This window comes from Durio zibethinus, chromosome 17, assembly GCF_047325235.1.
Source record: "Durio zibethinus cultivar Kanyao isolate XHJ-2024 chromosome 17, ASM4732523v1, whole genome shotgun sequence".
Taxonomy (NCBI): Eukaryota; Viridiplantae; Streptophyta; class Magnoliopsida; order Malvales; family Malvaceae; genus Durio; species Durio zibethinus.
Genome location: NC_143178.1, coordinates 20,895,926 through 20,922,756, shown reverse-complemented (window position 1 = coordinate 20,922,756; position 26,831 = coordinate 20,895,926). Strand labels below are relative to the sequence as shown.

The 26,831-nt window shown below is 30.6% G+C and overlaps 3 protein-coding genes and 1 pseudogene across 16 annotated transcripts; 3 read left to right on the top strand and 1 right to left on the bottom strand.

Annotated features, from left to right (window-relative positions):
* The first annotated feature begins 5,453 nt into the window (after positions 1–5,453).
* On the top strand, positions 5,454–8,405 carry LOC111283330 (serine/threonine-protein phosphatase PP2A catalytic subunit-like; annotated as a pseudogene). The gene is made up of 6 exons (XR_016329302.1): positions 5,454–5,841; positions 6,709–6,823; positions 7,244–7,352; positions 7,425–7,502; positions 7,996–8,187; positions 8,272–8,405. The product of XR_016329302.1 is annotated as a serine/threonine-protein phosphatase PP2A catalytic subunit-like (transcript).
* A 728-nt stretch (positions 8,406–9,133) lies between these two features.
* LOC111289240 (putative myosin-binding protein 5) lies at positions 9,134–12,481 on the bottom strand. The gene is made up of 5 exons (XM_022880107.2): positions 11,528–12,481; positions 10,480–11,349; positions 10,043–10,278; positions 9,884–9,944; positions 9,134–9,507 (listed from the first exon to the last, which is right to left on the bottom strand). The coding sequence occupies exons 1-3, from the start codon at positions 12,246–12,248 to the stop codon at positions 10,064–10,066; spliced, it is 1,806 nt and encodes a 601-aa protein (XP_022735842.1). The 5' UTR covers positions 12,249–12,481; the 3' UTR covers positions 9,134–9,507; positions 9,884–9,944; positions 10,043–10,063.
* A 5,816-nt stretch (positions 12,482–18,297) lies between these two features.
* LOC111283260 (transportin MOS14-like) lies at positions 18,298–22,064 on the top strand. Of its 13 annotated transcripts, none has more exons than XR_002689355.2 (6): positions 18,298–19,041; positions 19,140–19,194; positions 19,981–20,100; positions 20,379–20,529; positions 21,046–21,132; positions 21,361–21,937. XR_002689355.2 is itself a non-coding variant. In XM_089746604.1 (6 exons), the coding sequence occupies exons 4-6, from the start codon at positions 19,153–19,155 to the stop codon at positions 20,799–20,801; spliced, it is 585 nt and encodes a 194-aa protein (XP_089602730.1). In that variant the 5' UTR covers positions 18,298–18,677; positions 18,833–18,882; positions 18,990–19,041; positions 19,140–19,152; the 3' UTR covers positions 20,802–22,064. The 13 variants fall into 13 exon arrangements, 6 of the variants coding, with proteins under 6 accessions (XP_089602730.1, XP_089602732.1, XP_022727445.1 ...); XR_002689357.2 differs by having other exon boundaries at positions 21,345–21,937; XR_016329301.1 differs by lacking the exon at positions 21,046–21,132 and adding an exon at positions 20,188–20,296.
* Positions 22,065–22,691: 627 nt separating this feature from the next.
* Positions 22,692–26,831, top strand: LOC111283238 (serine/threonine-protein kinase AtPK2/AtPK19-like). Its single transcript, XM_022871706.2, has 6 exons — positions 22,692–23,585; positions 24,035–24,117; positions 24,201–24,321; positions 24,446–24,619; positions 26,154–26,261; positions 26,350–26,831. The coding sequence occupies exons 1-6, from the start codon at positions 22,971–22,973 to the stop codon at positions 26,629–26,631; spliced, it is 1,383 nt and encodes a 460-aa protein (XP_022727441.2). The 5' UTR covers positions 22,692–22,970; the 3' UTR covers positions 26,632–26,831.

Here is a 26,831-nt window from a genome sequence, read left to right as displayed (position 1 = left end):
GAGTGAAAGAAGACGCATCAAAAGTGTATTCCAGGAAGATGGCAAACACCAGTTGAGGGATGGATAAAAATCACTTTGATGGGGCACTAGAAATGAAGGATGACAGGGCTAGCATTGGTGGCATTGCTAGAAACCATCTATGAGAAGTACAAACAGTATTATGCCTAACTGTTAATCGCATAAGGGAACAAGACATTATTGAAGGAATGGCACTTGCAAAAGTTGCTAAATTTGCGAGAAACATGTGCATGCAGAGAATGATACTGGAGGGAGATGCACTGGGGGTAACCTCACAGATCAACCTAAACAAGGTAATCAATCTCTCAAGAATCGGGAACCTCTTGGAGGAAACTAGAATGGAATTGTCCAATGTTGGAGAATGGATGGTGTCCCACACGTATTGTGAAGCAAATGGAGTGGCTCACAAGCTTGCAACGCTAGTAGTGTCTAGGAGAGAATAATGTTCCTGTCTAGAAAGGGTTCCAGCAGAAATCTATTTTGGAATTCATGACATTGTATTCCAAGATCTTTGTATTTAAGTAAATGAATCCATTTCTTTTCAAAAATAAAAAAGAAAAAAGAAAAGCTCTTTTAGCATAAACAATCATATCATATATCATATATAAATATATAAAAGTCAAAACTTTTGGCAAAAAAAGAAAAAAATCCTATGTGAATATTTTATTTTTTTGACATGTATACAATCATGAATAAATGCCATGTGTCATATAATTAATGCCTTTTTAATTTTAAAAAATCAAATACTTAATTTGATTTGATTCATTTTTTAATGTAAAAAAAGTAAATTTATTTCATTTAGATTATTGAATTTATTATCTTTTAAATATTCATTACTCTTACCTTATATAAATAAATCCAATTCAATTTGTTATCAAAGTTAATTTTTATTTATCTTAAATTACTCTCAACTAAATTTTATTCTTAAATTTTCACACCAACTTCAACATTATAAATAGGAATATGTATTTGTCCATCAAAGATAATAGTATTGGACGTTTGTTCTATAATTCTATTATATTCCATTTCTCATTTTTTTTTTATTTGTTCTATTGATTTGTTTCTTTTTGGTTCCATTTTTTTATTCCTCTTTATTTCAAAGTGTGATTTTTTTATTGTTTTTTAATATTAAAATCCACTTTTTAGCAAAAAAAGAAAAAAGAAACTAATATGCTTTTAGTTTTTAGAACAATATTAGTATAATATACAAATATGTTGATATGCCTTAGAAATTAATCTAAGCATTTCATAAAAATATGTTGATATGGTTTTTAGTTTATATTTTAATGAAGTAATTTATAATTTTTATGTGTAAACATATATATGTATGCTATGTGATTAAAATTAACTACAAAGTTTTACTAGTTTTTCTAATTGGTAACAAGTTGTTGGTAGGAACATGTCTAGTCTCAAATACCATAATGAAGGATCACTGCCATGAAGAAAGTAGGATATGGTTCACGAGGGAATGTCTAAACAAATATGGATGGCTTACACTAATTAGCTTGCATGGGATTAACAATTTCTAAATTTCAATTATTCCAATACCAAATGAAATTTAATTATTTTGTACATATAAATGAAAACAAAATTTTAATTCGTTATCTAACTTATAATTGTATTGATTTCTTAAATATTATTATATGTAATGAAAATTATGCTAATTGATTTGTTTGGTCATTTGTTTTGAAAATTCAAAACAAAATTGAAGTTCACATTATTCACTTAACATACAATATCCATAAATTACGATTAGAATCTTATATAAATATATAAAAGTCAAAAACTTTGGTAAGAAGGGAAAAAATCCAAGGTGTATGGTTTATTCTTTTGACATTTAAACAGTCTTAAACAATCATCACATGTCCTATATTTAATTAATTTTATTTGATTTCATATAAATTTTAAAATATTTTATATAATAGATTATGTTTAATTATTTCCTTTTACATTTTCAATTGACTTACCTTATATATATATATATATATATATATATACACATACGTGTGTGTTGTACTTTTACAATAAGAGTTTTCATAAACCCTAAAAACTATGTTTCAAGGTAATTTTCTTATATTTATGATTATATGTCCGTAAATTAATATAAATTATTTAATTTCGTATTAAAAGACCAAAAAAATTATTGACTTACCTTATATATATTTACACTATTACAAATAAGAGCTTTTATAAACCCTTAAAACTAAGTTTTAAGATAATTTTCTTATATTTATGATCATATGTCTGTAAATTAATATAAATTATTTAATTTTGTATTGAAATACCAATATATTAGATAAGACTTTATTTTACTTACCTTTTACATTTGAAACTATCTTTTACATTGCAGCCATTTAAATTCAAAGTTTATAAGTAAATATATTTCAAATAAGAAACAATAGCTAACAATAATTCCAATAGTTACGGCCATACAAATATTTCAATTAATTATCAATAAAAACTTGTTATACAATTCATAATGTAAATCATTCTTTTCTTTTAAGATAAATACATTAAATGTTCATATTTAAAACCTTACTATTATGTCCTTTATTCACAAGTATAAATAGATAACTCGACCATCAAGATTTTCAGAATATGTTGTTTTTATTATGGACTACCCCATCTCTTAGAGTCATTAATTTATTAATGGCTGATGTCGTGGGAATTACTTTCTATAAAATTGTGCTATTTAATTAATTAATTTATTTATAATTAAGATTTGTTATAGTTGTTATTTTCTTTGATTTTTTTTTAATTAGTATTTGATTTCAAATGAATATTTTTAATGTGAGTGTTCTTGCTTTTTAAAAGTTCAATGGACATAGTATTTGATTTCAAATGAATATTTAGGATTCTATGCATAGCACAAGAATTGTTATTGGTTTATAACATGACTTGCTTTATGTTTTAGATGTTAGTGTTTTAGTTCCATTTTTATGTATTAAGATAAAGAAAGATGTATTTAAAAAAGAAAAAGATAAAGAAATATGTGTAACCATATTTTTTTTTCATTTTTGCTTGCATGATTTCTCTTCTTTTTTTTTTCATTTTACTATTATATTTTTAAGCATTTAGTTATTTGCTAAATCACATACCTATACTATTTATTCTTATATATTTAACTTATATGTTCCTTTGAAAGTTTTCAACTCAAATTTCATACCAACAAAATTTTTGGATAATCACCTATATTTTATACTATTTTCAAAAAAAAAATTTTCATGATTTTGGTTTTTAATAACTTTACATATCTACTTTCACCTAAGTATAGGGAGAAAATTTTCTCAACTTTCAAGGATAATCACCTAAACTTTCTTGATAGAAAAAATTCATTTAATCAAATTATTAATTATTGTTATCACTTGAAAATTTCATCGTGAACTCATGTATAATAACAAGCACATATATATTGAATATGCTTGATTTTCCTTTTAATTTTTTAGTATTCAATAATGCAATAAACATGGGGATATATATGCATATTAATATGTGATTATGAGTTATAAATATATATAAAATAATAAATATAAATTTTATTGGTTAAATTCTTTTTTATAAAAAAATCAAAAGATAAGATTAAATTTTTATATGTAAACCTTTAGCATTTGATGTAGATCATATGTAACAAGATATTTTTGAAATTTCACCAAAAAGTATATGCATGAAGATGGAGTTATTTTTATTATTCTAAGATAAAAAAATTATAGATTTTTTTAAATAAAGTTAACTTATCTTTAGTTGATCGAAGTAAACATAAAAAGTTGCACTGATATTCTTACAAAACATAAAAACATATTAAAAATGAGACAAATTTGAGTCTATGCAAAATTTTATCTAAACATATTTTTTATTTTTTATTTAACAACATTTTTAATTGAATATTTGAATTTTTTTAAATAAAAAATTTATTTTATGTATATATATATATATATGAGAGATCCACAAAATTAATTTAGTTTTGCACTTTTTCATACTTTTTATATAATTTATATTTGATTAATCAAATTATTGAATGTCATGCTTTATTAATGTATTCATGTAAATCAAGTATTGTGAAAATTTGAGTTAATTAAAAATGTTTAACTATTTGTTTTGAAATAAAAATTTTCAATTGTTAAATATATATATATATATCAATTTGTATGATAGAGATATCTTATTGATTTAAAACTTAATATGCTTAATAGTTAAAAGTACATTAATTTAAAATTTTTCAACAATTGGATTGTTAAAATATTAACCATATATCAAAAGTTAAAGATACAAAATATATATCTTTCACGTCTTGATCTAGTTGCCAAGTGATTTTAAAGAAGTATATAAATATGAGTTCTAATCCTACCATCTCCCTTCCCTTTATAAAAGGGCTTTGTCCTTTTATAGAAAAAAAAAAGAAAAAAAAAGATACAAAATATATTTAAATTTAAGGGTTGTTAGTAGATATGTGCGTTGGTCTGGTCAGATTTTTATTATGTCAACACTTTATATATTTGTCCAAATTTGATTTGTTTAAATTCAATCATTTTATAAATGGTACAATTTAGACAATAAGTTTTTTAAAACAAAATAAAAACATGATAATTTTATTTAATTTTTAATAATTTTCATTTTCATAAGATTTAAAATATGGATATGTAATCTTATTTTTTAATATTTATTTTTCATAAAATATAAATTATATAATATATAAATTAATGTATAATAGTTGATACTAATTAGTGGAGCTCGAATCATGAATATTGAAGCCAAGGTCAAACTTATTTTTTTAATTGAGTTCATATTTTTGTCTAAACTCTTTTAATGATTTTAATATTTTTATTTAAGTTTATCTAAATTTTGGGTAGACTTTTGAGATTGAATGAGTAGCTTGATCTTTAAACAAGTTTAATTGCAAACGTAAATTAGTAAATTATCCTAAATATTACATGTATCAATCAAAATTCCAAAATGATAACTCTATTAGTTATTTATTTATTTTAATATTTGATTTCTCTTAAACATATTCTTAAATTTTAAATTAGAGTTTAATTTAATTAATTTTTTTTAAAAAAAATTAACTCAATTATAAATGTGAAATAGACTGCTTATGTATTTATTTCATTAAAATAAATCATCTATTAGCATTAATATTTTTAAAAAAATTATTCATTTTAAAATTAATTTATAAAAAAATTTCTTTTTAAATACGTAAACACGGAATTTGAAACATGCATACATACATAATTGCAGACTTATATGTCTATATGAAAAAATTAATTTATGAAATAATTGGATTAAAATCGAAATATTTGAATGTAAACTTATATGTACCTATTAAAACATTAATATATGTATTGGAATAATTCATAAATAGAGGCAAAACTAGGGGCTTATAGGTGCAAATTCGAATAATTATCTGGTAACAAAAATAATGTTACTGAAAAAAAAGACCTGAGCTTGAGGACCAAATCCAATCTACCCCGGACCCTAATCATGACCTGATCCTAAAATCCTCAAATCTCCACCTTCACGCTCCACCGTCCGTCCGATCAAAGCCCGAAATCACCGAAAGGCTCAACTGCTAGACGATGCCGTCCCACGGCGATATGGATCGTCAGATCGAGCACTTAATGCAGTGCAAGCCGCTATCGGAGGCGGAGGTGAAGACTCTTTGCGAGCAGGCACGTGCGATCCTCGTGGAGGAGTGGAATGTTCAGCCGGTGAAGTGTCCCGTCACCGTCTGCGGCGATATCCACGGCTAATTCCACGATCTCCTCGAACTGTTTCGCATCGGTGGCAACACTCCTGACACTAATTATCTCTTTATGGGCGATTACGTTGGTAGGTCCACTTTCCGTTGCATTTAATTGCCATTGGTTAATTTTAATTTGAATTAAGGTTTTTTTTTTTGTTTTAACTTTTAATTATATCATTTTTTGGGAAGATTCATAGATTTGGAATTTTTTTTAGTATTATGGGGTTTGTGTTTTTAGATTATAATTATTATTGGTTGAAAACAGAAAAATTAAAAGGAAGATTTAGGGAAGGAAGTGATACGCTTGTAATTTTTGGTTTTAAGTTCTTGGTAGTTGGAAATTGGTTTAGCTTGTCTGTGCAGAGGGAAGATCTTTTCTTTTTGTTTTGGCTTTTAGAAGTTCTAATGTTTAATGTGTGAGTTTTTGGAGAATAAGCTTGTCTTTATCATCTAATGAGTTAAAATAGAATTGTTTGACAAAGTTAATATAGGGCTGTTGGAGTAGAGATATGTAAAATTTTGAAGAGTATTTCCTTAAATATCAACCAAACCAAGCCCTTTTATGATAGCTCAATGAATCTGGTTATTATGGTGTTGATTTATCTGTGATCTACCGAAGTTAGTGCCATACAGTAAATGTGAGCCACTAATACAAAAAATTTACCCTACAGCTGAAAATATCCAGGTTTTCTAAAATCAAGATTTTTGGCACTTGGCAGTAACTACACAGTGATGGAATGTTACCTGTAGAACAGGAGTTTGTATAAAGATAGTGGAGAGTCTTGAGATGGAGTTTTATTCACAATCTAATACCATTGGTTTACTGTTTGTTTTTCTTTCTGATATGGCCTATGCTAGTCTTTTTATTGTCTAACGTTGTTACAAATCATACATATTGATTCATCTTAGTTGGTGCTTTGCATAACTGTATGGTTTTTTTTTTTTGTATGCAGATCGAGGATATTACTCTGTGGAGACTGTCACTCTTTTAGTCTCGCTGAAAGCTCACTATAGAGATGGAATAACTATTTTAAGGCGAAATCATGAGAGCCACCAGATAAATCAAGTGTGAGATATGCATATTTAGTGTTTTTTTCTACTTTTCATTAAGTAATTGCACTAACAGTCTTGTTTGTTGTCTGACTTAATAAAAAATACTCATGCGCGTTCTTTAGAGTACTTTAATTTTCTTAGATGTCATATGTTAATGTCTTTAAATGAAAATTGAAAATGTAATGATAAGGTTTTTCTGCAAGAAGTTTACTTTATTAGTTCACCAAAGTCTTTTTTTATTTGTTTATTTTTATTTTTTTGCTGAGGCAAACTAATGTATCTTGTAAGAGAGTTGGAGAGTTGTGGTATGGATGCTACTTAAACCTGCAACACATATTTGGATCACCATGTGCTAGTATTAAGGAGTGAAGTTATTTAGTAATTTTGCTGGATCAATCTGTGTTCATATCAGTAATCAAATGCCTCTCTTTTCAGGTATGGCTTTTACGATGAATGCTTGAGAAAATATGGAAATGCTAATGTATGGAAGTATTTTACTGTCCTCTTTGATTATTTTCCTCTGACTGCCCTGATTGAAAGTCAGGTTTGAATTCTCTGACATAGTTTATGTTTTATTTCCAAAATCTCAGCTGACAAGTATTTATGTTCCTTGTAGATTTTCTGCTTGCATGGTGGACTCTCTCCATCTTTGGATACATTAGATAACATCCGTGATCTGGACCGTATACAGGAGGTAAACTTGTAGTTCTATTATCCCTTGCACATAAAAGTTCATTGTCTTAGAGTAGATTGTCTACTTGGTTACAAATAATAGTATGTGCTGAAAAATCATTTGTAAACATTGTAATGCATACAAAGTGCATTATTGACTATTACATATGTGGAGTTCATAATGGATACTATCTTTTGAAAATAGGAGGTGGATTAGAGTAAAGCTTATTATGGCTTATGTGATTTGCTCGACTCACTACCCGAAGGTGCCATGACTCATAAGACATGATTGACCCTTGGAATGCTGTGTCTTTGTTCTTGTCAACACCAAAGACACTAGTAATAGTGTTGATGCTTATCCTGCGAAATCATAACAGCAACCTCTAGTAAACAGTGTAGCATTCTTGTTCACCGTTTTCTAGAATTCTAACAGGTTTCATCACATCAAATATGCCTTTCCCAATATTACTGTATTTCTAATTGTACTAGTATTTTCGTATTTCTTGGCTGTGTAGGTTCCTCATGAGGGTCCAATGTGTGATCTTTTATGGTCTGATCCTGATGACCGATGTGGATGGGGAATATCTCCTCGAGGAGCAGGGTATACCTTTGGACAGGATATTTCTGGGCAGTTCAACCACACAAATGGGCTCACTCTGATTTCTAGAGCTCACCAGCTTGTTATGGAAGGATATAATTGGTCCCAGGTTTGTGGATCTCTCATCAAATAGAAATATATTTGAATAATTTTTGCTCACAGATTGTTTACATTGATCTCTGTATTATTGTAGGACAAGAATGTGGTAACAGTATTTAGCGCACCGAATTACTGCTACAGCTGTGGAAATATGGCTGCTATACTTGAGATTGGGGAGAAAATGAAGCAAAGTTTTCTTCAGTTTGATCCAGCTCCACGTCAGATTGAACCTGAGACCCAGCGCAGAACCCATGACTATTTTTTATAATTCCCTTAACTTACCTCTACCGGCAAATACTCATATTTCCTGTTATGTTTTTGTAGATGTGTCTTACAAAATCAGAGAGTTCTGGCTTCCAGTTGAGGGAAGAACAGAAGAAACCATTGTTTTTGTCATTCTTTTGGTTGTTCTAGTGCTGCATTCATACGAGTCTATAGGGTTTATTTGTAGAAGGTTGAGGTCTTGTATTCTAAAAGGTAGCATAACAAGCTTTTTTTTTTTTTTTGGCTGTATTACGAGTTTAAATCATAGGGGATGAAGGTGATTAAAATGCATGTTCCAATTTTTTTCTTGTAAATGTTGAGTGTATGTGAGAGCTGTTTCTTGTGGTACTTGCCTCCCCAAACAACGTGTTATTGTTTGACTTATTCTAAATAGTGAAATATACCTCAATTTTGAAATGCAAATGTCACTTCCTTGGTGATTGCTTTCTTCTGAAACGATGCTGCAGTTTTTCTGTATGCTTTGGTGGGTGAGGCGAAGTTGAGAAGGTTGGTGTTTTGGAGAATGACAGTATTACTGGGAAATGAACGGATTAGAAATTTGATTGGCTTAGATAAATTAGCAAAAGTTGAGTTTCGCTTACTAATTTGGTACATTACCTTTGACTATCCAGCATTTCCGAGGAAATTCCCAAACAATTTCCCTTTTACCAAATCAATTGTCGCAACCAAATGAAGTAATCTCTTTTCTGTATAAAATCATCAAACGAAAACTAAAGAAAAAACAAAGGAAAAAAAAAAAAGAAAAAGAAAAACATTAACATTCCAGTTACACACCACTTTGAAATTGTGGCAAGACTTTTTCTGTATCTTCTCTGTTCTCATCGTCAACAATCTTCCAGATCATGTGTTTTTGGTTTTGGAAAGTTGAAAACAATATGCAAAGTGAGTTGGTGTATATATAAGTCCATGATAACCCTTTTCTTTTTCCCTAACATTTTGGCCTACCACTAGTTACAAGTTTCAACTAAAATCTCAAATAAACGATTCCATAGCAGGTCAGAATCTTGCTTGCCAAGTCGTTGCAAAGCTCAATTTGCTGCCAGTCCTGCAAAATGATCACTCAAATAGTAGTACTTGTTTTAACTTGTGGCGAACGAGAAAACACTTACTGAAGAACAAGGCATTATATCCACGACTAAGATTCCAGCCATAAAATGCACCTTTTGGTGCAATAGAAGCCCTTCAAGGGCTCTCAAATGAGCTATTAAGAGGTTTAGTCATAAAAGCATCATCCGATGCAGTGGGAACCCTTCGATCGGGCTCCCAAATGGACTGTAAATTTGGACGGACAGTGTGTTGCTGTGGGAGGGCTCCTCATTACAGTGTACGCTAGTTTATTTATTTATTTATACTAAAAAAGTTTAAAAAACCAGGAATTAACCGAGTCACCATGTAGTAAGTGATAGTAATAGACTTGTTACCTGCTTGGTAGAAGGGACCAAAAGCGGAGAGTTACAAAAGCTCCAAATCTTATATAACATCCTAACAAGAAAAGGAACAAAAAGAAAATGTGTCAGAAATTACTTGAATCTTAATTTACTTTCAAAGAGCATATAACTATTGGAAGCATAAATATTTACCAATGATGGTTTGGAAGATAATTATGCATCTGCGCTTTCAGAATATGACATTGTTGCTAAGTACTGAAGCTTTTGTAGATTCTGAGAAATCTCTGCTAATAGTTTTGCTCCGTTGCTGCCTACTTCGTCTGTAAGATCAGTAACATGTTTCAGGATTCCACCATCTGCTGCAAGGGCCTCAATCTTCTCACGAATACAGGACAATTCACTCTTTAGGACTGCTTTACTTCCATTTCCTGGAACAGCGCAGATACAATTGATCTTGAATGATTTCAATCAGAATGGAAAAACCTAACTTTACTGTTGATTAAGGAAGAATGTTCATTTGAACAAAGGGAAAATAAACTGTACGATTTCATCAGACTGATAAATGTTCAAAGCCATCTTGGCTGCATTGCAAATCAAGTACTATATTTGTGTCATTGTAGGCATCTTACCAGTCTGTTCTTCCATGTTGCCGTCATTTTCACTACTAGACTTTGAGGAAACACCCCCACTGTCTGATGAAATATGCTGTTTCTTCTCTAGATTTTTCATCCGGTCCAATTGCCGGACTCCAGAGACTTTCTTTGATTTGTCAATGGCATCCCTTCCGATATCATCCTGATCATGATTCTGTGCTTTTTCCCCAGTATTAGACCCTTCATTAAGGCTACGAGTAGGGCTGGTACATTCAGCTCTTCCATTGGAGAATGAGTAAGATGGTGGTTTCAAGACTTGGTAGACCTCGTCACTCTCATCTGCTTTTCCTTCAAAATCAATTTCCTTTAAGCATCCATAATTTTGTCTATAAGCCTCAAGTTCAGCCTCTAAATCCTTGAGTTCTTCCTCTCTCTTGGCCAGCAAATTAGTCATCTCTTGTAGGGCTTCTTGGTCATATTCTGCCTGCTCCTCCATCATTCTCTGGTATTGTAAGGCCTCCATCTGAACAGCGGCCTTCTCAGCTTGCAACCTGGTGATCATGGCCATTGCATTGTTAGCTGCAACAGCAGATGCACTTCTTTCTTCATCCAGTTCCATGTACAAAGCCATCAGTGACTTGCGATCCATACGAACTTGTCTCTTCAAATGATGCAAAATATCACCTTCTGCCTCATTTGGCACTTGTCCCTCTCCAGATTCTGAAGCAAATTCTGTTCTCTCTAGCTGTGATTTCCCTTGAATTCTTGTCCCCCTAGGACTGTTTGTTGCTGAATCCGACAGTGAGATTCCGAAAAACTTGTTTCCCCTGATAAAGCTAGGGGTCTTATCTTCATCATCAGCATCCATCAGTAATGGTATCGTAGCAGCTTTGGCATCTTCCCCGACTGTTGAAACATTCATGACCAAAAAATCAGTAAAAATGACCAACATATCACAGTAACATTCTAAAAATATGCATGTTGGACCTTATCCATTCAAAGTATATTGATGATTTCACAATGAGTAATGTCAAAAACAACAAAGGAAAATGAAGCAAAATACTAGTATATGCTTTTAACTCACAAGGCTTTTCAAGGGTTATTCCCCTTGATCCATCATTATCCTCGTGAACCTCTGCTTCATACGAGTTGAGCTTGAGCTCTGTATATTTAATGTGTGACAAATATAAATTTCGGTTGGCTGGAGCCCTGGGAGATGGAGCAGGAGCTAGGGATGAGAGGGAAGAATTTTTCCCTTTTGAATAGGAGGATTTCACTTTCAATGGCTCCCCACAACATGAACACCGATGATCATTGCTCTTCTCAAGAACTTCTTCATCCTTTTTGCCAACAGGCAATGACAGATGAACTTCATGATCTTCATCAACAAACAACTCAACATCCTTGTGTAAGATCCCCAGAAGGGACTTGTAAGTATCACAATCAGATTCTTTCTCAGTAGCAAAGGAGAGAAGACAGCTTTCACACAAGTTTCTTATGTCGGAAAGCTTTTTGTGAGCATGACAGAATGCAAGAGATGAAACATTCTTCTTATGTTGGTTACAGATGGAATCATTGTAATAGAAATTAGCATTTCTCTGGACAAGGATACGATCAATCCTGGTACAAAGGAAGCAAGGGATAGGCAACTCGAAGAACAGGGCAAATTCGTTTGCGAAAAATGCAAGAAATCCGTCAATGAACAGAACAAATATCATCATCCATTCAAGTACAGCATAAATAAAAAACTTGGGGACTTCTCCAAGTTCTTGTTCTACAAACTCCTTAAATGATCGTTTTGCCATCTCTTAAAATGTTGAAAATACAAAGAAACAAAAGCCCTTTTGGGATTGATAAATTGAGGATTGAACTGAAGATCACATTAATGTGCTCAAAGGGTGGTGAGACGGAGGATCATGACCCGGTAGCATTTAGCAAACCAAGATCATGACCTCTCTCTTGTTTGTGTACGAGGAAGGAGAGGAGAGAGAAGAAAATGGAGGTTATGTTGAGTTTAAGGATTCAAATTTTGGGTGGTGAGTTTCCTTTGGCTATAAAATGAGAGAATGTTTACGAGAAAATTGAGGTTCTTAGGACAACTTTGGACCTGAAAAAAGGGTTTATCATGCGCTGCCCAACCACTTGTACCAATGCTAAACCACATTGCTTTTTAGCTTGTTTAATATAGATTTAGTGTGGAATAAGATTCATACTTAGCTTAATTTATGGCCTCCTAGATATAAATTTACCATTTTTTGCTAGGGACAGAAATCATCAATTAATGCTAAAAAAAGGGAAGAATGTTTATAGGTAGATATTTATGGGACATAAATTAATATATATATATATATGTATATGAAACAGATCAACTTATATAATGTAAAATTAAAAAAATTTTGATTTTAATAAATTAAAAAAATGAGAGAGACAAGTAAAAATAAGAAAAAATAGTTTGATTTATTCTTTGAATTTATTGAAATTAACAATTAAACAAATATATAAAACTAAAAAAATTTTATATTATATAAGTCGATCCCTTCATATATATATATAATTAATTTAGAATTTTACTAAGGTGATTTATATAATTACTCTTAAAAAGTAATATTTAAAAACTTTTTAAAATTTAAATTATAGCACCTATAATCCTTCCTTTTTTGACTTTTTATGTAAAAAAATAAATAAAATTTTTAAATTTAAATTTGAAACAACCACATCCAATATAGGATTACTTCTTTTGATCAATTACAATTTTTAGGGAAGAGGATATTTAAAAGCTACATTAACAATGTAAAGAGTAAATAATAATCATATGTGCTTTGTTGTAGGTTCAAATTTTTTTTTGGTAGTTAATAATATTAAATTAATAAATTAGTGCAAAATTTTGTTCATAATTTTTTAATAAAGTAATGATTAGTGAAATTTATCAATTAATTTATGAATAATATATGTATTTCAATCTCATAACCTGAATAACAAGTTAAAACAAATCCATTCTTTTAAACGTATTTTTCTAAACATAATTAAACATATGAAAATAATATTTTAAAAATTAAAACTAAATAAAAAAATGCCCAAGAAAAAACAAAAAAAAAAAAAAGAAGAAGAAAGGAACCAAATAGAGATGTCATGTGAACACCTATACTTAAGGATAATAATAGATCGAGTAAGAATGAGTTTAGGGATGTCAATGGTTAGGGTATAGGGCGGGTAGAGTATTCTTCATCTTTATTCCAAGAATTTTATATTATACCCATATCTAATGGATATTTCAAATTTATCGTCTGCAGGTATTTAATGAGTATGAGTGATCTAATTCCCATATTCATAGCTTTTTGAAAATAAAAATAAAAATAAAATTTTAATTTTTTAATTTTTTAATTATATTTAAGTAATTTTTTATTAATATATATTTTTTCAATAAAAATATATTACTTCTAATTAATCTAAAATAATAATTTATATTATTTAGTAAAAACATATTTACTAATTATATATAAACATATATGCAGGGTACGGATACAAAACGGATTTTATATTATCTGTTCTAATACCTGTACTAATAAAAATTTAAAATCATACCCATCTCTATCCCATACCGATAATATAATATCAATTCTCATCCCCATTCAGGTAAAAAATTGAATTCCTCGTTAAGTATGGGAAAAATTGAGATCTTTAGGCAAATTTATATTCATTCTAAATCCGACCCGATATTAAATTATTATTTTTTACACCCAATCTCGACTCGAAATATATATGAGACTTGACTAAGAGTCAATTCAATAGTATAACATTCATAAAATATATGTTAAATTATGCAATTAGTCTCTATACTTATATAAAATTTGAACTTTAGTCTTTATATAATAATTTACAAAATTTCTATCATTATACTCATTTAATTTAACGATGTTAGTCCAATTGATAGCAGTATTACTTGATCTCTATTAAATTAGCTGACGTGGCCATTGACCTTGTTAACATGGCGATGACTTTAATGACGCGGCATTAACTTACTGATATGATAATTGAGATTGAAGAAATCAGTTGTTAAATTATATAAATGGTCCATATACTCATACGAAATTTGAAATTTAGTCCATATAGTTTAAAATTAAATTATATAATAAAAATATTAGTTTTTATTATATAAAATTAATTATTAATAATGTTATTATTATCATTGATATTAATCAATTATAATATTAATAGTTTAAATTAACATATCAAAGTTAATATTATTTTAATTAGTATAAATATATCATATAACAAAATTTATAATAAACTAAACTATTGAACAGAGTTATATTTGTAATGAATATTCTGAAATAGACCATGAATGAAATGATCATTTCATCTAACTAAACAAAATAAAAAATTCAAATCTACATTCTTACAAAGGACCGGCTCTTATCCATTTGAAGGATGTACTTTGAATCGTAACAAAACAAAAAGATGAAATGATTTATTTCATAAGTCGAAATATCAATATCTTGTATTATAATAAGAACTTTTAATTTTTTAGGTCTTAAAAAAAAGCTTATTTAAATAATTATGTTAAATTAAATAATAAGATTAATTTTAAAACTAATACACATTAAGTTTAGTAAATTACTTTAATGTGTTTAGAATCTTGAACCCATATTTGATTATAAAAAATCATTTACATAGAGTTTAATTTAAAGAAATAGAAACATTATTTTATAGATAATTTTATCCTTATGAGATGTAATTATAATTCTAATTCATTAGATAAATTAATAAAAAATTATAGTTTTATTAATATTATATAGTGACAAATTTATATCTTATATTAACAAATTTGTGATAGATTTTTAATAAATTGGTTTAAAATTTTTTTATATAGTCATAATATGCTACAATTGTGACAGAAAAATATGACAAAATTTGTAAGAGATTTATATTTTATGACAAAATATAACAAAAAATAGTGACAGAATTAGTAATAGTATTTCACATGGATGACAAAAAATTACAATAGATTTATTGACAATATATGAAATTTGTGAATAAATATTGTAATAAAAATTTCCATATTGTGATACAATAATATGAGAGAATATTGTAGTAATTTTTAAAATTTAATGTTTTAAAAAACTAGAAAATTTTTAAAAATTCAAAATACTTTTTATTTTAGAAAGACTAAATTTCAAATTTCGTGCAAGTACATGGACTAAATTTTAAATTTTGTGCAAGTATAGGGACTAAATTTCAAATTTTGTATTAGCACAGAGATCATTTGCATAATTTAATAATTGATTTCATAAATTTCAATTGACCATTAATAAGTCAATGCTATGTCGTTAAAGTCAACACTATGTCAGCATGGTCAACAATTACATCAACTAATTTAATGGAAATCAAATAACACTATTATCAATTAGACCAACATTGTTAAATTAAAGGGTTAAATACATATTATGTCGCTAAACTTTCAAATTTTGGTCACATTGGTACCTAAAAAAATTTTTTTTGTCACATTGGTACTTGAACTTTAACTCTATAAGTCATTTTATCCCAAAAGTTAACTCCATTAAAAAAAAAAAAAAAGGAAGATGTGTTTTAAATGACTAATCAAATAACATTGGTTATCAACAAAATTTCATGTCCTTAATTGTATTTTTTTTTTTCACGTCATGATATATTGGCCACATCAGATATCAACTTAAAATAAAAAAAATTAACATTTTATTTTTTAACCGAGATAAAAAAAATTAAAGAAGTTAATTTCTCTGAAAGTTTTAAAAAAAGAAAAAGAATAAATAGTTGACAAAAACAAAGAAGGCTTATAGTGTGGGTATTTAAGGTTTGAAATTATGTGACTTTTTTAGGTATTTAATGAAACTGCTTCAATCTTTCCATTCTTTCTTTGGTCCTCTTCAAATGGCAAAGAGTAAATCTACCTCAAGTTTAAAATCAACAAATCATTCGAGAATTTTTTTTTTTTTTGTCATTGTCAATTAAAGGCTCCAATTTGCCCTTCTACCACTTTTTTGAATAAAAGGAAGAAATTTTATGGCTGTCCAAAATATAAAGAGATATGTAACAATATTGGAAAATTAATTGGGTTTTGAGTTTGGGTTGATATTGAAATCATCTCCTCTAAAATTTGCAGTCAAATGTCTCAACTTCTAAATCAATTTCTCACTTTATGAGTCAATTCTAATGTTTTCATTTTCAAACTTTTAACTTAACCTTTCACTAATCTAAACCCCTAATTTCAAAGACCCATTAATTGTCCTAAACATAAAACCTTCAATCGACTGCACTTTTTGAATTGATTGTCATAAACCTCTAATATCAAAGACCAATCGATTTCCTTAAATATAAAACCCTTAATTGATTGCACTTTTCTGAATTGATTGCCCTAAATACCATACTCCAATCACACAAAACCCCTTAATCAATTAAACTTTTTTTAGAGAAAAAGCAGCTTCTTCAATTTTTTTTTTTATCTTAGTTAAAAAATAAGTGTTAATTTTTTTTTATTTTATGGTTGATATCTAATGTGGTTTTTGAATGATGTGGAAAAAAATCATGTTGAAGATGTGAAATTTTGGATGATAGTTGACATTATTTGATTAGCCATTTAAAATATATCAATTTTTTTTAACAAAGCTAAATTTGAGGGTAATTGAGTTATGGAAGTAAAGTTCAAGTATCAATTTGACAAAAATATATTTTAGGTACCAATGTGACCAAAATTTGAAAGTTCAAGGGCCAAATATTTATTTAACCTTAAATTAAACTAATATGAGGATCTAATTTTTGCAAATTATTGTATAAGGACTAAAATTTAAATTCATACAAGTATAGATACTAATTGCATAATTCGACCTAAAATATAAATATTTAATATAAATTACATCTTAATTATATCAATATAATATTTTATTAAATTAATGTATTAAATAATAATTTATTAATATAATATATAAAAATAAAACTAAATAAATAATAAAAATATTTTTATTTATACGTCGAGTCGGAGTGAGATGGGGTAGGATAACACATCCTAAACTTGTCTCATATTTGAGCGTGATTTAAAAAAAAAAACAAGTCACTTTACCTTGACCAGATAGTAATTTAAAAAATAATCTTTATTGCATCGGTAGGTCAAAACCTTCAAATATGAATTGTTTTGACATCTTTTATCTCTATTGATTTCAACCTAAGTTTAAATTAGAAATAAACCTCAACTTACATCCAGATTTTTAAAAAAGTCATACATATTGAATTATAGTGAATTAAAACTTATTAGATATGAGTTATTTTTTTTTATTGATTTTTTTTACAAAATTTATTTAATTAAAAAAGTTTAAAACTTTAAAATTTGATAAAAAAAAGCTAAATAAAATGCCATGTGAATTTTTTAAATTAAAGTATTAAATAATAATTTTATTAATATAATACATTTATAAATATAAAATAAAAAAATAAAAAAAAATTTATATATACCATAAGCAAAATCAATCATCCTAAACCCATCTTAAAATCGACTTCAATTTTTAAAATTAAAATAAAATCTTATTGGAATGAATCAAAATCTACCTCAATTGACTTTTTTAAAAATATTTATCTAATAAAATATAAAATAAAAAAATTAAATAAAAAAGAAAAAATACGTAATTTGAAAGGGAGGTTAGTGCCACGTGATAACTTACCTTTCTCCAAGCTCTACAAAATTAATATTACGGCGATGGACGATGATTTATATCCCGCATTGACAATCTGTTTATGGGACCAAAATCAGAAACCAAACCCATTAATCATCATCCACGTGTCTACTGACGCGCCAATAAAGAGGATAATAACTCGCCAAAATCTTTCAGCCATCGCATTGGCAGATTAGACGGCAAAACCTTAGTCCCTTCTCCATCATTACCAATCGGAGCTCCACACCCCCCCGCGGAATTCACTGAGCGGCGCCAAAAACCATCCCAAAATTTCATTAGAAAAAGAAATAAAAACTCAAATACAAAAAAAAAAAGAAAAAAGAAGAACTAAGGCAATCAGGAAAAATCAAATCAAATGGAATCTCTAAAGAACAGAATGGAAAAGAAAGAGAGCTCGGTTAGGTTTTTTCTTTATTTCTGCTAGTGTACAGTTGAATTTTGAAATCGAAAAGAGAAGGAAAAGTGCAAAGCATGGAGTTACAGAACACTGTGAAAGAAGCCCCAAACGCACTGTACCATCACCCCGACGATGCGGTGCGTATGCAAGCCGATCGATGGTTGCAGGATTTTCACCGCACCGTCGATGCTTGGTGGCGATTCTCTTCTTATTTTCTTCTTTTTGAGCTTTTTCGATCGATTTGTGCAAATAAAGTTGTGTTTGGATAGGACTCATTCCTTTGTTATTTCAGAATGCTCGCGAATTAACAGTTTACATTGATCGATTTGCATGTATCTTTCGGTAAGATAAATGTTCCCTCCCCTCCCATGCCCTTTTTATTTTCATTGTTTCTGTTGGTCTATTGAGGTTTTTTCCCCATGCAACTGGAACCAATTCTACTGGAGCAGTCGCAGATGCAATTGACAGGCTATGGCCGATATTCAAAGCCATATTTGATCTGTAAGTATTGAACAGCTTCCTGAATGGGTCATCACTATGTCAGCGTTCCTAGGCTTCTGATTTTTATCTGATTTGTTCTTTAAATGCTTCTGATGCAGTCGGGCTTGAGACATGCGGACCATGGAGTCTCTTTGCCGTGCTTGCAATTATGCTGTGAGTCTGCTGAGCTATTTCAGTGTTGCTGGGTTGGCTCAGAAAAATGGATTTTTAATGACCAAGTTTAAAAATTTGATTGTCAATCAAGATTCTGCCACACACATCTTAGATACAAATTTGGCATTCTCCAATCAACATGCATGTTATGTTATGCCTTACTTCTCTGGCCGCTTGCGTTGCATGAATAGATTGCAGTGATACTATTAATTCTGAAGGATTATGTTACAAATCATTTTCCGTAATTATATAATTATATTCACAGAATATGATTGTTGAATTGGTCTACCATTGTACTTAAAACTAGTGGTTTTTTAATTTTTAGGTGAATTAAATCTGTTCTATTTGATCTTTTTGTAGTTTTACTTCTCTTAAATTGATTTTCTACTCTTTTATTACTTGTATTTAGCTGTCTCAAATCGTAACCTATGCATTTCTAGAGGACGTTACTTGGATGGCTCCAGAGAGTTGTTAAATTAGTTGTATAATTACTATCTTGAAGACTAAGTCAAGTGGAATTTTAGTCCTTACTCTGTAAGGGTAGTTGCTATAATTATGTTATTCAGGTGCATTCATAGCTGAGCCGTGGGTTTTGTCCAGAGGTAGATTTACCTTACAAGCTCTGGGATCAAATCCAATGATTCCTGTCTACTCCTGGGTTTATCCCCCATGGCCTGGCATTGAAAAAAAAAAAGAAAGTGAATGAATTTCTTATTAACAGTCACCTGTCTGAAAATAATTAGCATTACTAGGCAGTGGCAATGATCTCAAAATTTTCTTTATTAGGTGAGAGCTTCCGGAAGGTTTATGGGAATTACAATTGGAGCAATGATTGAAGAAATTCAAGGCCTGTATCAACAACAACACCAGCCATGCTTCCTTTATCTCTCTAGTGAAGTTATAAAGGTACATTTTTTTCTTTGTTAATATTGCTAATTTTACTTTTATTTTCATTTTGATTAAAATGTTAAGTCAGTGCCACTTGTGCTGCAGATTTTTGGCTCGGATGCTTCTTGTGCATGCTACCTATTGTGCATGCTACCTAAAAAATATGATTGAAGTGCTCTCCAAGCACACAACATGTCTTCTTACAAGTATTAAGGCATGTTTTTGATGAGTGGTGTATTTTTTTCTATTATTGAAATCTCTGAATATGTCAAATTATATATATTTTGTTGCTACAGGAATTCACTACAAGACCGGACGGTGCGGATGATTGCTTTCTGTTGGCATCAAGGTGCATTCATTATTGTCCTCAATCATTCATTTCTTCTGCTGTATTTCCAGCTTTAGTAGATTGCTTGATGATTGGGATCACAGTACAGTACAGCACAGGTATGGCTTCATTCTTTCTCCCTGCTTGTTTTTATTGCATGAACTTGTTTGTTGGTTTGTTTGTGCATGCGTACATGTCTGTGGCTGTGCACACACACATGGTACATCCTTCTTATAAGTCACTTGTTGCTCTCATCACTGTATTAGCCTATAACCAAAAGGTTCTTAAGGTATGTGCTTACTGCTGTCTGACTCAAATTGAAATTCTTTTGATTTGGCATGATTTTTCAAGAGAAATCATCGACTTTTGGATATTTATATTGACATTCTGAACCTTACTCAAATATTGAAGACTTGAAGTTTAGTTGTTCTTTTAATGAAAAGAAAATGTAAAATTATCTTTAAAAATGGTACTGGGAAGGGGGATAAATGGGATTTTAAGATGTTTGAAGAAGGAAAGAAGACATTCTATTAGAATGTCCCAAATGAGATGACATTCACTTATTGTTGAAGGTAATATATGATTTTGTTATACATGTTTTAGAAATTTATTGTTTCACTGTATTTTATTTGCAGAGAGGCCTCCAGTTCTGTTTTGACCTTCTTGTCTGATATGTATGATCTTGCAAAGTCTAGGAAGAGTGAATAATTTTTATCCATCAGGTATAGTGTCATTATTCCACAAGGTGCTACTATTACTAGAGTTTTGGTAGCAGCCCTAACTGGAGCACTCCCAAGTTTTCGATTATAAATGGTAGCTTCTGCTGCTTTGTTGTATTCTTCATCTATTGTGCACATTGACATTGATGCAGTAACGATTAGTAGAATTAGTTTGAACTTATTGCCTTTAATTTCTAACATGATGAATTCATCAGCCTTTTGCTACTTCAGGTAGCATATGCTCTTCTAGCAATGACTTGAGCATATGGGATTCAAGCTCCGGAGTGGGCTAAGGAAAGTGTTTAATTGATCCCATTGACTGCTGTCAAAGAGGTGGAGCGGTCAAGATATTTGAAAGCATTGTGAGACGCTGCTTCTGGGACTGATATTAATGTCCTTATGGCCGCAGTTGAAAGAGTTATCTGATGTTTGTCATCGTAATCAAACAGCTCAAGAGATTGTTCAGGGATCATTAAAGCCACTTGAGTTGAATCTGGTACCTGTAACATAGTGGAAAGAAATAAAGAAATATTGGAGCGGTTGTTTTGCTGAGGCCAAAGGAATTACTTGATCCTGTATTTGCTGTTTTTATTCATGCTTCATTATGTATCAATCATCATTAGTCAATTTTGCACGTGTTTTTTATGGCCGTGTTTGGCATTTCTTTTATTTACACTAGGGAGAGATTGGGTTGTTGTGTCTTCTGCTACAGATATGGATTCCAAGTCATCTCGAATGCATTGTCTTCAAATTTTTGGGTGAAAAATTCTTGGTAAGTTTATAATGGGAAAATATCTTGAAGTTGTTTCCCGTAACAAGAATCAAGATGAATTGTTTCTGCATGTTGCTCTCTATAAGGATTACCACATGCATTGCACTCAATGACAGTGTTCTTTCTGGTTTTTCAATTTAGCCAACGCTTGTCATGCCTTTTGGCTGTCGAGATCTCGCAGGTTGAATATTCTTTGCTCAGAAATGCTGCTGCAAATAAACCATGCAGAGTGAAGATTTTTTTTTAGCATCTTTAGATGAGAGCATAGCTCTTTAAAAATAAACTATTCTTAGTAGTAGTAGCCCTCATCGCCAAAGATTTCAGCAACTAGTAGTTTCTATTCTCGATAGCAAAGCAGCAATTTTACCTGCAGAAAAGAGGAGGCATTTACTCAGACCATTCTCCTGTTAAATGCATTAAAAACCATAGGTAAGGACTTTTGCATGTATTCAATATCTGTAAAAGAATCAATATTTTTACTTCTCAACTTGTAAGAAAATTCTAAATTTTAAATAAATTTAATAATTTTTATACACGTGTCGAATTTTGTTTACATTAAATATTTATAAAATAAAAAAATTATTATAACATAATTCGTATTTGTATAAATAATATAAATATATATTTTATTTTTATTAAAATTTTAAATTATGTCTTTTTTTTTATATATATTTAAAATTATTAAATCAATTTCTACAATTTGGCGAGTGTTCCTTACGATCAGAGGCGCGCGTTTTCTAAAATCATACATCCCCCAATTATTGCCACATCCATCTAACATCTACCTCTCGCTCTTTCCATTGATCTTCAACAACTCCTACTTTTATGTGATCTCTTCTCCTCTCCTCTCCTTTCCTCTCCTCTCTACTCTCGGCTCCTTTTGGTCTCTCCCTCTCTTCTGCTTCTTCTTCTTAAAATGTAATCTTTGTTCTTCTCAGCCTGCCTTCTTTGGCTGGCCTTTTTCTTTTCTTTAGACTCTAAACCAAATCAAATAAAAACTCCCCATGTTTTTTTTCTTCCTTGTTTCTTTTCTTCTAACAATTTACAGTAACAAATAACAGTGGCAAAGATGATATCAACTTCTTCATCTCAAAAGAAAAACCTTCAATCTCTTTTAGCCACCAATCTCAAGAAACTCACTATAACTCCACCTTCTTCCAATCATGACTTTGACTTTTCCGAGGTTTTTGGCCCTTTGACTCCTCACCATCACCCCAACCCCATCCCATCGCCATCCTCCACTTCATCCCCATCTGCTTTTCTAGGGGACCCTCAAATTATCCACACCAGGTCCCACTCTTACGTGGGCCCTTCTCCTCGTTACACCCTCGCTTCTTCCCTCCCTTTCCATATCCAAGAAATCCAGGAAGCTGAAACTGAAACCGAAAATGAAGAAGCTGAAGCTGACGTTGAAAAAGCAAACACCAAGATTGGGCCGGAGGATTTTGAGATTTTGAGAGTAGTTGGAAAAGGAGCTTTTGGGAAAGTTTTTCAAGTGAGGAAAAAAGGAAGGAATGATGAGGAAGGTGAAAGTGAAACTGAAGGTGATGGGATTTTTGCTATGAAAGTTATGAGGAAAGATACAATCATTAAAAAGAACCATGTCGATTACATGAAAGCTGAGAGAGATATCCTCACTAAAGTTGTTCATCCCTTTATTGTTCAGCTTAGATACTCCTTCCAGGTTCAATTTCCTTTCTCTTTATTTTCATCTTTTTATAAATTTTGACCCTTTTATTTCTTTCTTTCTTTCTTCTATTTTAACTGCAATTGAATGATTTGAATGTGAAATATTTATCTTGTTCTGATATAATTTAGACATGGTATATTTGGTGAAGCCTGAAATATAACTAAGGATACTACTTTTGTCATGAACTGGACCGTACCTTCTATAAAAATGGTCAAAAGATGTACAAGTTTTTTCTTTTCTTTTGAAAAAGAAAAAGGCTTGCTGGAATTGATATATATGGTCTTTTATGATTCAGCAATTTGTCTGTTTGAACTATTTATATGAGGCCTTAGCAATTAATGTTTCAACAAAGATTTTGATTTTTTTTTTTTAGTCCACTTCCATAATAGCATCTCTCTTGGAGCATACACTATGTCAATACTCACTGTTCTTTTTTTCTGCAGACAAAGTCTAAGCTTTATTTGATCCTTGATTTTATAAATGGAGGTCATCTCTTCTTTCACCTTTACCGCCAGGGGATATTCAGGTATCCTGTGTTTAAAGGTAAAAAATTCAAGTAATTGCCTGTTTGCTACTTTTAATTTTCGCTTTTACCTTTCTTTTGAATAGCGAGGATCAGGCAAGGTTTTATACTGCTGAGATTGTATCTGCTGTTTCACACCTGCACAAGTGTGGAATCGTGCATCGAGATCTTAAACCCGAAAACATTCTCGTGGATGCTGATGGACATGTAATAGCAATGCTCATGCTCTCAATTTTTGTTGCAGGACCATGCTTGAAAGTCAAATATACCTCTGCCCTTTTTCTTATGTTGATTGAGCATTCCTAATTCCTGAATTTGGCGGTTGTCTCAGGTTATGCTCACTGATTTTGGACTGGCCAAGGAAATTGACGAATCAAGCAGATCAAATTCAATGTGTGGGACCACAGAGTACATGGCTCCAGAAATTTTACAGTCCAAAGGTCACAATAAAGATGCAGATTGGTGGAGTATCGGGATACTATTGTATGAAATGCTAACTGGGAAGGTAATATACAGAAATTTTCAATATGTAAAAACTTTTCAAAATTTACAAGTTTTAAGTTCAAACTTAGTGAATATGAACAATGATAGACTGCTGATTAGCCTGCTCTGGTTCAATTCTCATCATTCTTTTTGGAATGATTCTAGAAATATTTGATCTTATTATTGAGTTTATTAAAAAAATGAAGGTTTCAGTTATTGGGGAAAAAGTAGAGTTTACCAATGTGATAGGCTCCTATGTATTTATATTAGAACATTAAGTATTACAAATATCTGGAGCATATCTGTTATTTGTACCCAGCTTGTAACAAATATATCTTACTCTAGAACCAGGTAAAGATTTTGTAAACAATTATGCTAAATGGTCCATATATCTCAGTGACTGTGTACAAATCACATTTTGCATAAGTTTGTCTCGAACTAGATGACAGTCCACCTCAACGTGTTTAGTTCTTACATGAAACACAGGAGTTGAGGCTATATGAAAAGCTGCTTGATTATCACAAAATTAGACTCATAAGCTCTTGTTGCTTGAAACCAAGTTCTTCCGTCATATGCTTCAACCAAACCAATTTACAAGTAGTATTTGCCATGGCTCCATACTCATATTTAGCACTTGATTTTGCAACCACTGGTTGTCTCTTACTCTTCCAATACACTAAGTTACTTCCAACAAAAACACAATTACCAGTGGTAGATCTCCTATCATTCAAAGATCCAGCCCAACATGCATTAGTGTAACCTTTATCATGAAGATGACCATGGCTTTTATAAAGTAGGTTAAGACTTGAAGCACCCTTGAGAATTAGGATTTGAGAATTAGAAATTTGCCAATAAGAATATATGGCTATGATACCATGCTATTGGGCAAAAAGTAGAGTCTACAATGTGGTGGCCTATTATGTATTTATAATGGAACATTAAGTATTGCAAATGACTAATATATCCTTTAACCTAAATACTTAACTGTTTTTTAAATTATAATCTCTTGGAACTAATAGGAACTAAGGATGGGAATACATGGATTTAACTCACTGACTCATCATCAAGCCTATTCTCCTTCCAGAACACTCAAGGTCATAAAAGGCAGGTCTTGTTGCATGTTGGGTCTTTAACCATGTTGGAATATCAAACAAGAAACTAAAGAATCAGGAGATTGCTAGGACAAATTTTTTTTCCCTAGATTGCCAGATTACTTGAAAGCTAATATAACTGAGCTCCTAGTTTTGTTGAATGGACCAGCTTGAGGTTTATGTTTCTGATTTACTATTCAGTTGTGCATATCTCACTACCTGCTATTTTCAATACTAGGTATATTGTGAAGTGTCTGTAGTCCATAGATTTTGACAGTAATTACATGTGTTTTGTGAAATTTCTGTATTTTTTACTATACATATTTCTTATGTATTATTGCTTAAGTCATTTCCTTGGAGAGAAGAAAAAGAAAAAATCTTTTGTCCAGTTGGGACACTGTCATCTTGAATTACTACTTCTGGACTTTTTCATCCATAAATAATATATGGTTCCCCTTCTTGTAGCCTCCTTTTACACATGCAAATAGGCAGAAGCTTCAGCAAAGAATTATCCAAGAGAAAGTCAAACTTCCACCATTCCTTAGTACTGAAGCTCACTCTTTACTCAAAGGGGTAAGTATATCTTTTAGTATGGTTGTATTCCTCATTTTAATCCTTTTACAAAGTTGCAAATGATGCAAATCTCCTTCCAACTTTGCAGTTGCTGCAGAAGGAACCATCAAGAAGGTTGGGCAGTGGGCCTAGTGGAGGGGATGAGATAAAGAAACATAAATGGTTTCGGTCAATAAAATGGAAGAAATTAGAAGCTAGAGAAATCCAGCCTAAGTTCAAACCAGATGTGAGTGGGAAGGACTGTACAGCCAACTTTGACCAGTGCTGGACGACAATGCCTGCAGATGACTCACCAGCCCCAACACCAACAGCAGGTGAACATTTTGAGGGGTACACTTACGTGGCACCTAATCCTTGGCTTTCTTCCTAGTAAATTGGAGAGCTCATAATCACAGAGGCCTGCCTATATATTTCCATGACACCTCCTGTAAATCTAATGTTTACAATGGAGAAATAAGAAATAAAAATTTGCTTGAATTGATCTTCATTCTCTTCTGTAAATACATCGTCTGTTTGATTGCTGACATTATGTTAAAAACTCAATAAATTGTAGATGTTTTCATTCACCAT